General features: G+C 58.0%; 2 protein-coding genes across 2 annotated transcripts in view; one reads left to right on the top strand and one right to left on the bottom strand.

The window, feature by feature from the left end:
- The window catches only part of BYSL (bystin-like), a 4,271-nt gene extending 1,804 nt beyond the window's left edge, over positions 1-2,467 (top strand). The window contains exons 2-7 of the mRNA XM_009888304.1: positions 9-133; positions 207-345; positions 685-818; positions 960-1,120; positions 1,659-1,761; positions 2,041-2,467. Of these exons, the coding sequence (XP_009886606.1) occupies positions 9-133; positions 207-345; positions 685-818; positions 960-1,120; positions 1,659-1,761; positions 2,041-2,467 (1,089 nt within the window). The remainder of the gene's footprint in view (positions 1-8; positions 134-206; positions 346-684; positions 819-959; positions 1,121-1,658; positions 1,762-2,040) is intronic.
- A 3,355-nt stretch (positions 2,468-5,822) lies between these two features.
- Positions 5,823-11,570, bottom strand: part of CCND3 (cyclin D3) — a 12,501-nt gene continuing 6,753 nt past the window's right edge. The window contains exons 2-4 of the mRNA XM_009888238.1: positions 9,890-10,049; positions 9,156-9,298; positions 5,823-6,043 (exon numbers count right to left, since the gene is read on the bottom strand). Of these exons, the coding sequence (XP_009886540.1) occupies positions 5,882-6,043; positions 9,156-9,298; positions 9,890-10,049 (465 nt within the window). The 3' untranslated portion in view covers positions 5,823-5,881. The remainder of the gene's footprint in view (positions 6,044-9,155; positions 9,299-9,889; positions 10,050-11,570) is intronic.

Genomic DNA, 11,570 nt, shown 5'->3' with positions numbered 1-11,570 from the left:
ATGAGGAGTGGCCCGCGTTGGAGAAGGCGGCGGCGGTGGCAAGTCGGAGAGGGGAGTATTGCGGGGAAGTGGTGGTGGACCCCGAGGACGAGAAGGCCATTGAGATGTTCATGAACAAGAACCCGCCGCTGAGGTGAGGACCGAGGGGCCGGGACAGGGCAGCGGGTGCCGCTCCCTGGCTCACGGCTCTCCTGCCTCGGCCCCAGGCGCACGCTGGCCGACATCATCATGGAAAAGATCACGGAGAAGCAGACGGAGGTGGAGACGGCGCTGTCAGAGATATCGGGCTGCCCCATGTCCCAGCTCGATCCCCGCGTCCTGGAAGTCTATAGGGGCGTCAAAGAGGTAAGGCCAAAGCCGCACTGCCTTGGGGTCCAGCAAACACCACGCTGAGCCCCACAGCCACTGCCTCTGCCCCTGCTCTCCCTCAGCGTCCCCATCCTCACTCGGTGCAGGCAGTTCTGTGTATTACCTGCATTTTGCTTAGTATCAGTCACTGAAGGGCCCAGAGAGTTTCTGAGTGACAATCTCCTGAGCAGCATGCTCGGACTGATTCTGGGACGGTTCTTTCTTACCAGAGATGCTGAGGGAGGGGACGGCATTCTCACAGTCGTGAGACAAGTCCTGCAGCCCTGCTGTCACTGCCTGTATGTCATGGCCTGACCTGTGTCCGTGTCTTTTAAGGTGCTCTCTAAATACAGGAGTGGGAAACTCCCCAAGGCATTTAAAATCATTCCTGCCTTGTCCAACTGGGAGCAGATCCTCTACATCACAGAGCCGGAGACGTGGACAGCAGCTGCTATGTACCAAGCCACTAGGTAAGATCATATCTGGGAGATGCTGATGTGGGACTTTTTGCTTTTTCTTTACATAACTGGGACCAGATTTACAAAATACCAACCTGTGTCCTGCTTGGCGTCCTTTGTCTCCACGTCGCTTTGTGCTTTGCTTTTTCCCAGGATATTTTCATCCAATCTGAAAGAGAGGATGGCCCAGCGGTTCTACAACCTGGTGCTGCTGCCACGGATCAGGGATGACATTGCTGAGTATAAGCGCCTCAATTTTCACCTCTACATGGCTTTGAAGAAGGCTCTGTTCAAGCCAGCAGCATGGTTTAAAGGTAGGGACGCCCTGCCGGGCCGCCGTTCCTACCTGGGGACCTCTCCTGGAAGCTCAGCAGGGGCACACATTGCACACCACTGCTCAGTATGACAGGACACTGTCCCCTGCATGGCATGGCTCTGGGAAGTCAGTGGGGAGGAAAAGATGCGAAGGAGATGGAGGGAGTCCCCCTTGGTGGATGAGGCAGCTTCCAAACCCCCAGGGGCCTGTTTGCAGCATTCAGGAAGGGTAATGAGTGCCATAGGCTTACACAGGTGCTGCCAGCGAGTTGTGGCAGGTGTTTGGGATCTTTTAGAGGTTGATGGCAGGCTACAAACTGTCTCAAGTCTGATCTTGGTCTCGTCTGGCAACCTGAGGTGGTTTGGGGCTTGCATGGCAGGGAGATGCTGCGGCCCCTGTAACAGCAGCTGCTGGAAGAGCTGGTATTTCCTGGGGTTGGATGTGTCCTGGGACAGGAGAAGGGGCTGAGCCCTGCATCCCAACCTCTGCCTGCTGCGATTTAAGACAAGCGGTGCCTGATTCTTTCCCTTCTGCAGGGATCCTCATCCCCCTGTGCGAGTCAGGGACCTGCACGCTGCGGGAGGCCATCATCATCGGAAGCATCCTCACCAAGTGCTCCATCCCTGTCCTCCACTCCAGGTAATGCCTTAGGAAGCTGGGGGGGGTGGGGCAGAGGTTCTCCTTTAGGGACACCGGTGCAACACCTCAGATCTGTCCCTCAGCCTCTCCGGAGGATAGAGGTTTTCTCAGCTCCCTTCAGGGTTGAGATCTTTGTGTCTAAAAGCTCTCAAGAGCTTTGAGCTCTCTTGAGATCTTGGTGCTCAGCACTGGGTTTGTCATCTTTGTGTCTGGGTGCCTGGTGCCCCCGTGGTTCCTGCCTGGCATGCCCTCACCTCGGTGCTCCCTCTGTCCCCACAGCGCGGCCATGCTGAAGATTGCTGAGATGCAGTACAGTGGCGCCAACAGCATCTTCCTCCGGCTGCTCATCGACAAGAAGTACGCCCTGCCTTTCCGCGTGGTGGATGCCCTCGTCTTCCACTTCCTGGCCTTCCGCACGGACCAGCGGGTCCTGCCCGTGCTGTGGCACCAGAGCTTCCTGGCCTTTGCCCAGCGCTACAAGGAGGACCTCTCCTCAGAGCAGAAGGAGGCTTTGCTCGAGCTGCTCAAGTTTCACAGCCATCCGCAGATCTCACCGGAGATCCGGAGGGAGCTGGTGAACTCCAAGACGCGGGATGTGGAGGGGCAGCGGCCCGTGGCCATGGAGTGTCAGGGAGAGGCAGGGAAAACCTGCAGCCTGACCTGCTCCCAGGACACTGCTGAGCACATCTGGGAGCCGGGTGCGTGAGCAAAGCCGTGGGGAGGCGTGCGGGAGCATCTATCCCAGGATCCTGCTGCTCCGAGCGGGTGCTGGGGCCAGGCTGTGCCTGTAAAGCCGGACTGTGCTCACTGCGCTGCTCGTCTCGGGGCAGGGCAGCCCCTGTCCCACCCGGGAACCTGGTGCCACCAGTACCTGGGAGGGCTTGGCCTGTGTCTGTATTGGAAAATAAAACCCGAGCCGTGTTGGTCAGTCAGGGGTGGTTCTGTGACCTCTCTGCGGTCGCATCCACGTGTGGTCCTGCCCTGTCCTCGCCCCACCTTGTCCTGTCCCCAGCAGGTGGCAGAGCAAAGCCACCAGCCCGGGGCTTCTCGCAGAGCTGCAGATTGAGTCTGTGCTGCCAGTGCTGTCCCCAAACTGCAAAGAAAGAAGGAGGCCCTTGGGCACCCCCTCGTCCCTCCCTGTGCCCCGGCTGGGGCTGCTCCCTGCGCTCTGCCCTGAGCAGCCTCTGCAGGGTTGGGCAGAGGGACAGGGCTGGGACCCCCAGGCTGTTCCCAGAGCCCAAAACCACTCTTGGGGGTGGAAAAACCCCCACTCCTGTTGGTGCTTGAGGGTTTCACAAGGGCTTCCCTGCTGTCACCAGGCAGGAATGGGCTGCAGTGAGACATCACAGGGAGTGTGCGTGTGGCTGTGGGCAGAGGTGAGGGCAGGAGCAGTGCTGGGACCTTTCCTGCCTGCCTGGCCCCATCCCCACCACCACCCTCCACCTCCAAAATGCCTGCCATCCCCCTTCCCCAGGGCTTTTCCCAAAACACTTCCCCAGCTGTCCCTCTGGTCTGCCTCTACTCAGCAAGGCTGGTGAAGCCCCAGGGCCACTGTCCTCGGCTGGCCATCGAGGCCACATGCCTGGTCTGCTCGTGGCAACCTGTACATGTGCTATCTCTGCTGAAAAACCCAGCGGGTACTTTTCCTCCTGTGTCCCCCGAGGTGCTGCGGTTACCGTGGGGAATTGCTGATGGTTTGCGCGTTGCGAGTACCTGGCCTTGCTCCTGAAACCAGCACTAAGTCCTGCTGGTGCAGCCCACGGAGAAGGACAGCCACCTCCCGTCTTTGCTTCTCTCAAGAGTTGGCACCTTCTCCTGTGACAGCGGTGGCACCAGGAGCAGAAGCCATGCAGAGCAGAGCAGCACGCAAAGCCTGGCCGCCCGGGCTCGTTGCACACCGCAGCGCCTTTTCCTTGGCTTCCTGATTTTATCTCCTTTGCTTTAAAGAAACCAGAAGCTGATGATCGCGAGAGATAGCCCAGGCTCGCGCAGCGCATCCAGCACGCTCTTGCCAGCCTGCAGCACCGCCTGCACTGCTGCAGTGCTGATCGGCGAGGGGGCGGCTTCAAAGCTGCCAGAGGCGTGAATTCACTGCCTCCTCTCCAGACACATTGCCCACAGGAAGACGTTTGGTTCCACCTTCATCCACCGCTGCCTGTGAGCTGCCCCAGGGCTTCAGTGAGCGCAACGGCATCTCCCCTCCATCTCCGAGTGGGGTTGGAGCTGGCTGGTGGGCGTCTGCCTGCCCACTCCCCGTTTCATCCTGCCCTGGAAAATGCAGGGCTGGAGCCTCTGGGATCCCCCAGCTGATGGGTCTTCCCCAGAGCAACTCCGGGCAGAGGCCGGAGCTCTGCGAGGGAGGGGGAGGCCGAGATCTGCCCGAGGCACAGCACAGAGCAGATCACAAAGGGAAACCTTTGAGGCGTTCATACTGTTTAAAATACTTTATTGTAACATCATACGGTCCTCTGATTCTCCCAGCAGTGGGACTTTTGTATTTGAACACCGAACCAGTTTACTCTTAAATTAAAACTCACTTATATATAAAAAAATTCTTTTCTTTTTGTACAGACAGGCTCTGTGCACCCTCCAGCCCCCCTGCTAGCAGGAGGCAGTGGCAGATGGCTCTTCTTGACAAAATCAGGCTGGTGGAAAAACAGCAGCCCCATCTTTTTCCACCTAATAAGACTTTTGTTTCTAGTGGCATCCAAAAAGGGAGATTTCAACCTCCTTTTCCACATCCCCCATGGGAGGACAGCAACCACAGATCCATGTGTCCAGAGGTCACCCAGCAGTGACAGGCTGCCTCCCATCCCTGCAGAGTCTCTCCGGCTTCTCCTGGTTAATACAATTCTACTATTTAATGGTTCTCTCTTAGAAAAGCAGCATTATTACTTTTTTTAAACACCTTTTTATAAAAACTAACAGACAAGATCAACAACAACAATATAAAAATGCAATAGTTGCTTTTCAACTCAAGTGCGCAGCAAATTTTCCACCCGATGAGGATACAACTGGGCCCCACATGGATATATATGCAACGCAGCCCCCTCCCGACCGCGATCCGAGAGCCCTGCCTTAGAGGCATGAAGATGCATTTCAAACTATAGCAGCACATTCAAAGGTATTTCTTAAAACCTAGTCTGATGTCTAAGCTACCTAAAAACCCAACCAGCTTCCAAGTGAGAGTCTCCCGTCGCGCAGGGAGCTTGGGAAGGGGATGAAGGGTGAAGGCACTTTTGGGAGGAGAGGAGACCAGCACCCACGCCCCACACCGAGGAACTGCAAAGTCTTCCTCCCTCCCCATTTCCCAGCAGTTAACAATAAATTAAGCAGCCTCAGTGGGGCAGTGGAAAGCCAAGGGGATTGCACCCGAACTTTGCCCAGGAGGCTGCTCCCGAGGCGAGGACTGTCCACGCAGACAGGGAGCGCGTCCCCCAAGCAAGCTGAAACCCGACAAATCCCAAATCTAACGGCAACAAGAAACAAGCCCCACGTTTCCCCCTCCAAGCAGAAGCAGCCACACCACCCCCCAGGAGCCACAGCAATCTGGCACAAAGCAATTGGGACCAAGGGGACAAGAAGCACCCGCTCCCTCCTCCCGGACACTCGGTTCCATCTCGTGAGCCACACGGGCCCGTAGCACCCCGGCCTGGGGAGGGAGGTTGGGGGTTGTAAGGAATGTGGGCACGTAGGCAAGGGTCAGAGGCTCGCTATCCATGATTGATGGCCCATGCAGGGCTGGGAATCGTCACAGTAAACACCCCCGAGGAGATGGCAAACAGCGGCCTGCCAGGCTACGAGTAACACGAACTGAGAAACGTTTTACAACTTCATTTTGGGTCCTGCTCTCCCTCCCCAGCAATTCCTGTGCCCTGCCACCGTGCAAACAGTCGCTTCACCCCAGCCACCTGCAGCAGCGAGCTCTGCCAGCCCGGCTGCCCGCTCTGACGGACGAGCGTGGATCCTGCTCCGCGCTCCCAGCGAGCGGAACAAATTCTCGGCAGGCGTCAGATGGAGGGGGCTGATGGATGGGTAGGTGGGATGCAGCGACTTTCCGGTGTCCAGGGCGAGGTCCTGCTGCAGTGGGGCCGGGCAGCTCTCAGGAAGGGGAGGCTGGTCACAGGTTGATGTCCGTGACGTCTGTAGGCGTGCTGGTGGGCTGGCTGGCCGGGTAAGCAGCAGTCTTGGCGGCGTTGTATTCCTGTTGGGTTTGGGACGCCTGTTTCAAGCTCTCGGCTAAGGCTGCCTCAATCTGCTCCTGACAGGCTTTCAGGCAGTCCTGCGGGAGAGGGAGAGAGACAAGAGGCCTCAGTTCTCTGCCACTCGGAGGTGGGAGCCTTATAAATAGCTCTGAGCAGCTGCTGGGCTACGTTTCTGGCCCCTGGAGCATCTACACACACAAGACAAAGAAGTCTTTCTCTGACAAGGGGCATCTCCAACTTGTCTGTGCTTTAGGCCCCTCCCCAGGAGAAGCCCCACTCTCTGGTTGTCTTCTCCCCACCTCCTTGCTCGACCACATTCTCGAGGAATAGACGTTGTGCCCATCAGAGCTTCCCAAAGCATCCGGGCACGTGCCGGGATGCAGCGTGTGATTCCAGCATCACGGCAGTCAGCTGCCGCTGACGACCGAGAGGGTAGAGCAGAACAGCTCTGTGCAGGCTGGTATCAACCTTTCCAACCAGATCCACAAGCAATGGCCGGCATGCAGCCGCACAGGGACCTCGGAGCCCCACCTGCCTCCCCCAGGCCCTATATCCCAGGTCTCCCGTGATCCTGCATCCCTGCGGTCACCCACCCACTGCAGAGAAGCTGCACACAGCTCTGCCTCCTCCTGTCCCTGCCCTGTCCGAACCAGGACGAGAGGAATCCCCGTTGGGTGCCCTGCCTGCCGCACGCTCCATCACTTTGGGGATCTCAAAGGCAGCTGGACCCGACCCTCCCAGACCCAAGAGCTGCCCCAGCCATGCGTTCCCTACAACACTCCGTGCCATCGATGCTGGGTCGTTACGAGAACGATGGTATGGCCACGTAGCCTCTCGCAAGGCTGTTACCATCCTGCTCTCCCCCCAGGGAGCCCCGTGTGACTCACCCGCAGCTCCCGGAGCCCAGTGCGGGGGACACACCAGCCCCACAAACAGGAAGGCGCGGGGGACTGCGAGTAGTGGCATATCACTTGTATTAAGAGCAAAACCCCCTCCGTTTTCTCCCCACATGAGCTGTAACCAGGAGGAAACTCCTCTACTTTGACACCAGAGCAGCGTGACACACCAAGAGCCATGAGAGGCACTGCCAACGGGCGCACCCCGGCCCAGCTCCGACACCGCATCTCGGCTCTCACCGAGGGGTAAGAGGTGGCATTTCGCACCTTGCGGCTGGAGCCAAACTGGACACTGTGAGCGCTCGCTGGATATTGTCACACACCGAAATCTCTTACCAGGAATCCGCCGCTGGTTCTTAGAAACTGACAGAGGATGTGGCGAGCGAAAATAGCAACGCCCACCTCCCTTTCCCCACGCCGCTTCCCGTCAGCACAGCCTCCAGCCCGCCTGCCCGCAGCCCCGGGGCAAGCTTGCTGCAGGGCCTCACGCCACGGCCCCGGGCTCTCTGTCGGCAATTTTGGCAGAAATGCTAAAGGCCAGCTTGGCCACAGGCACCCGGGCTCCTTTGGGGGCTGGTGAAGCCTCAGGGTGTACCAGAGAGGCAGCTCGGCTGGCCCCAGCCTGTGTGTTCCCTACTCCGCAGTGCAGCCGTGCCGTGGGGCTCCGGCTCAGACACCCAGTGGCGCTGGTTCTGCTCGGTGAGGGATGAGAACTGGTCCAGAGCAGCTCCAAGTCACACCCGAAGCGCCAGCACAGCCAGGAACAAGCCAGCCTCAGCGTGGCAGTGTAGCTCACGTGGGCCACGGAGCCAGCACAGCCCTGCACCATCGTACCCCTCCATCCCCACGGAGTGCCCACACCCCCAGCGCTGCCCGGCTGAGCCTCGGCAGCTGCGGGAAGGGATCACTTCTCCAGTGTGGGATCACTCCTCCAATGTGGAGCCAAAGGGGAAACTGAGTCACAGCCCAGGGATACTGCAAGGTCAGGTTCAGGGAGAAGTCTCAACACCCCAAACACGGGAGGCTGAGGCTGGGTGCTCCCCCCGGGAGCGCTGCGGACACATCCCCAGGGCTTCCTTCTGCTAAAGGAGCCGCCGTGGTCCTGCCTGGGCCGGGGCTGTTTGTGCAGCACCTCGCACCTAGGCTGGCTGTGGGGCAGAAGAGACGCCCTCTCCGTGCTGAGGAGGGAGGGGAACGGGCTGGAGGGCGGCAGAGGTGTGTTGGGCTCCATTTCGGGTCCCCTCCCTCGGCAGTGCCCCCTCTGCTTCCCACCTGTTCCCTCCACCAGCCCCGACCCAGAGCAGGTTTCAGCCCCAGCCCCATTCACCGCAGCAGCTTGAGAGCAGCTGGCTGCACCGATTCTCTCTTTAAAAAGGCTCCAGTGAACAAAAAAAAAAAAAAAAAAAAAAAAGAAACCACCAAAAACCCAAACAAACAACAACAACAAAAAAAAAAGAAACCTCCAAAAACCCAACCAAACAACAACAACAAAAAAATCAAAGCCGCACAAATAGATCAGGACACCCTCCTGCCCCGTCTCCTCCCTGCCTGGACAAAGCCTGGCTGCAGCCTCCCACCCGCTGCGGCACCGGCACCTCTTCCAATTCCCGGCGCTGCTGTCAGGGGACTGTAACTAACCCCGCGCCCGGCTGCCGGCATTAGCACTCGGGCAGAAGAAAAGATCAAAAGGGGCCCCTGGCAGAAGAAAGGCTCCCGATTTCCAGGTCGCTCCTGCTGCAGGAAGGTAACGGGGACCCCAACAGGGTTCGCCCTTCCCCATTCAAAGGGCAGTGGAGGGGCATGCAGATGCCCCCCACCATCCCGATGTCCCCAGCGAAGCTGCTGTGACAGCATCCCGAACCGCTCCGTGCCCCCCACCCCCTTCCCACAGGGCCTGGGTACCTGCAACCAGACACCGGCAGAGGTTAGCAGATGCCGAGCCCGGCTTCTCCCTCTGCCCCATCCCACCTTGTCAAAACCTGATCTCGCCAACACCTGCCCGTGCAGGGAACAGACGTTCCCCTTTGTGCTGCTTTTGAAAAGGCTCCCGAGCTCGCCCTGCTCCGTGCGGGCAGCTCTTGCTGGCCAGGAGCCGAGTGCAGCCATGGGACTGACCAAGGGTGCTGCGTTTAGAGATGCTCACTCATTGCGAGGCACTCCTCAAACCAAGGTCAGCATTGTTATGAACAGCCTAATTTCCTCTCACTCTAAGAAAAATGAGCAGCAGAAAGAGGAAGGGTTTCCACCAGATCCAGCAGCAAGACCACTTTGCCGTTACCCTGTGACCACTCACCACCTCCGTGCCAGTGATGCTGGCCAGCAGCTCGGTGATCGCCTCGCCGGTGAAATCGTTCACGGAGACCGTCAGGCCATGGATCGCCGCTCCGATACTGCCTGTCGCAATCATGGAGGGGGGGTACATGGCAAAAGTGTAGTCTAGAGCCAGGATGGGGACACAAGGGACAAAAAGAAGCAGCCGTTAGCAAGGATGCACGTGGCAAGTTCTTGGGACTGCGATTTCCCTGGAAAACTAGAAAGGGCCAGACAGAGGGGTCTCTCCAGCTTGGCAGAGAGAAATGGGGGTGAAGTAACAAGGAACAAGCTGAGCACCAGAGCAGCAAGCTTCGTTAAGCTATTTCTCTGGGTCCGTCTCACCAAAGAAGCCCTGAAGATGAGGTTGCTCTAGTGACTTAGAGCACGGCTGACATCAGCTCAGATTCAGCCCTGCCTTTACCCTGGATGCCCTCCCACAGTCACAGCCTACGTGGCATGAGGGGAGGCACGGTGGCTTTGCTATTTCCTGGCACCTTCCAGGCACCCACTAAGAGCCCCCAGGACCGTTATCCCACTTTGTCAGGGATAGAAAGCATGTCATTGAATGGCAAAATGCTGCTATTTGAAAGACAGCAAGCATTCAGCTCCCCAGAAAGCCACGGCCTTGAAGACCAGCCTGGGGTTACCCAGCAAGTGGCCAGCCCACCCTCCCCAGCGTCCCAGCAGGTGGCTCCAGCAGGACCAGGCACCCACCTGTGGCACACAGGGCGATAAAGGTCTGTGCATGTTTCTTCACCAGCTCCATCTTGTCCTTAGGCAACGGGAGGCGATGGAGGATGTGAGCCAAGAAATCATTTGCTATCACTGAGACCAGGTCCCACTTTAGCTTCTCCAGGACTAGAACCTCCCAATCCTGTCAGACAGACAGACAGACAGCACGTTATTCAGCGGGGCCAGGCAGAAACACTCACCAGATTCAAGGGCAGATAAGGCCAACGCTTTGGAAAGGGACAGTAGTACAAGCCATGAGACAGGGAAGAAAAGAGGGAACATCCCTGCTCTGCGCCTATGGCACAAATCCAGCCTTGAGCTGTTGCAAAGCTGGGAGTAAAGATCAGAAGAGGAAGCAATAAATCTGGTTTCTTCTTTCCAAGGTGCAGTCGGATTAGCCTTCGATGCTCCTCTGCTTTGCAAGGTTGCTGCTACAGCCCCCAGAGGAAAAAAGCAGAGCAAGGAGCAGCAGGCACACCATTCCCATATTCCTTCTCCACTCCTGAAAGGAGAGGCCAATGTCCAGGCTCCCAGGAACAATCCAGCTTGGGGCTCACACCATTACAGCAAATGGAGTAGAGAAGCTCACCTCTCGGTGTGCCCCTCGGAGCTGGCCAGTGCGTTGACTCCCTCCCACAGTGGCTCCATGGCCCGTGAAGCGCAGGAGGCAATAGCTGCTCTGCGGTCAGCTCCTCTGCACAGCACGTTGAAGCAAGGGAAGGTGGGGGAAACACAGCTGAGCTTTCAGGGCTGCATCCAGACAGCCCAAGCTCCTGTGTGAGAGCTTCAGTCCCTTCAGAGCTCAGGGGCTGTGACGAGGTGCTGAGGTCTTCCGCCCAACTGAGCACACAGCCCGATGGGAGAGAGCCTGGGCACCAGCATTTTGGCAGAGCCTCCCCTACCCATCAAGCTTCTTCTCTGCCAAGAGATCCTCCAGTTTTGCTCAGCAGAGCATCCCCAGCAGTCTCTCAGGGGGAAGAGGCACTGAACAGCCATGCTAACACCCAACTCTCCCACTGCCATATAAGCAACGGCTCACTGGTGCTTCCCAGTTACGTGCCAGGTAGCTGCCAGTGCCTCCGTCCCATGTTGTGGTGCTCTCTCTAAGCATCTAACAGAGATTTCTGTATTATCTTCCACGAGCAATCTGCAATCTCTGTGCAATCTGCAAGCTGGGGAACAGATGGCGGGAAGGCTGGGTGCCCCCCACGGATTTCAGCTGGAGCCCGGGCTGTTCCTCTCATCTGCTCAGCCTCTCACAGGCTCTTCCAGCTCTGGGCATTAGTCCTAACACCGACAGGGAAACCAAAGCGCAGCGCAGCCACAGGCAAGTACTTGGCAGAGTCACCACCCAGCAAGTCCTAGTGTTACCAGGTGGTACCAAAGCACCCATCCAGCAAGGTATAAGGGAGGGCAGCCCCACAATTAGAGCCTTCGCACAGAAATCGGGACCCCTGCATTCAGTGCCCCACTCTGCCATCGCTGTCAAGGTCTACGTGACTTAGCTAGAGTAGCAGCTGAATCAAACTCAGAGAGCACACACGTGTTGGTCCAACTGAGCTGGGCGGCTTTGATGTTACGTCTGGGTACGGCCGTGCCACGGACAGAGCAGCCTCAGGAGAGGCGAGCGCGGCGTCTTCCCAGCATCGTTTCCCTTCCCATC

This window comes from Charadrius vociferus, unplaced genomic scaffold, assembly GCF_000708025.1.
Source record: "Charadrius vociferus isolate BGI_N301 unplaced genomic scaffold, ASM70802v2 scaffold266, whole genome shotgun sequence".
Classification (NCBI taxonomy): Eukaryota; Metazoa; Chordata; class Aves; order Charadriiformes; family Charadriidae; genus Charadrius; species Charadrius vociferus.
This window is presented reverse-complemented; position numbering and strand designations above follow the sequence as displayed.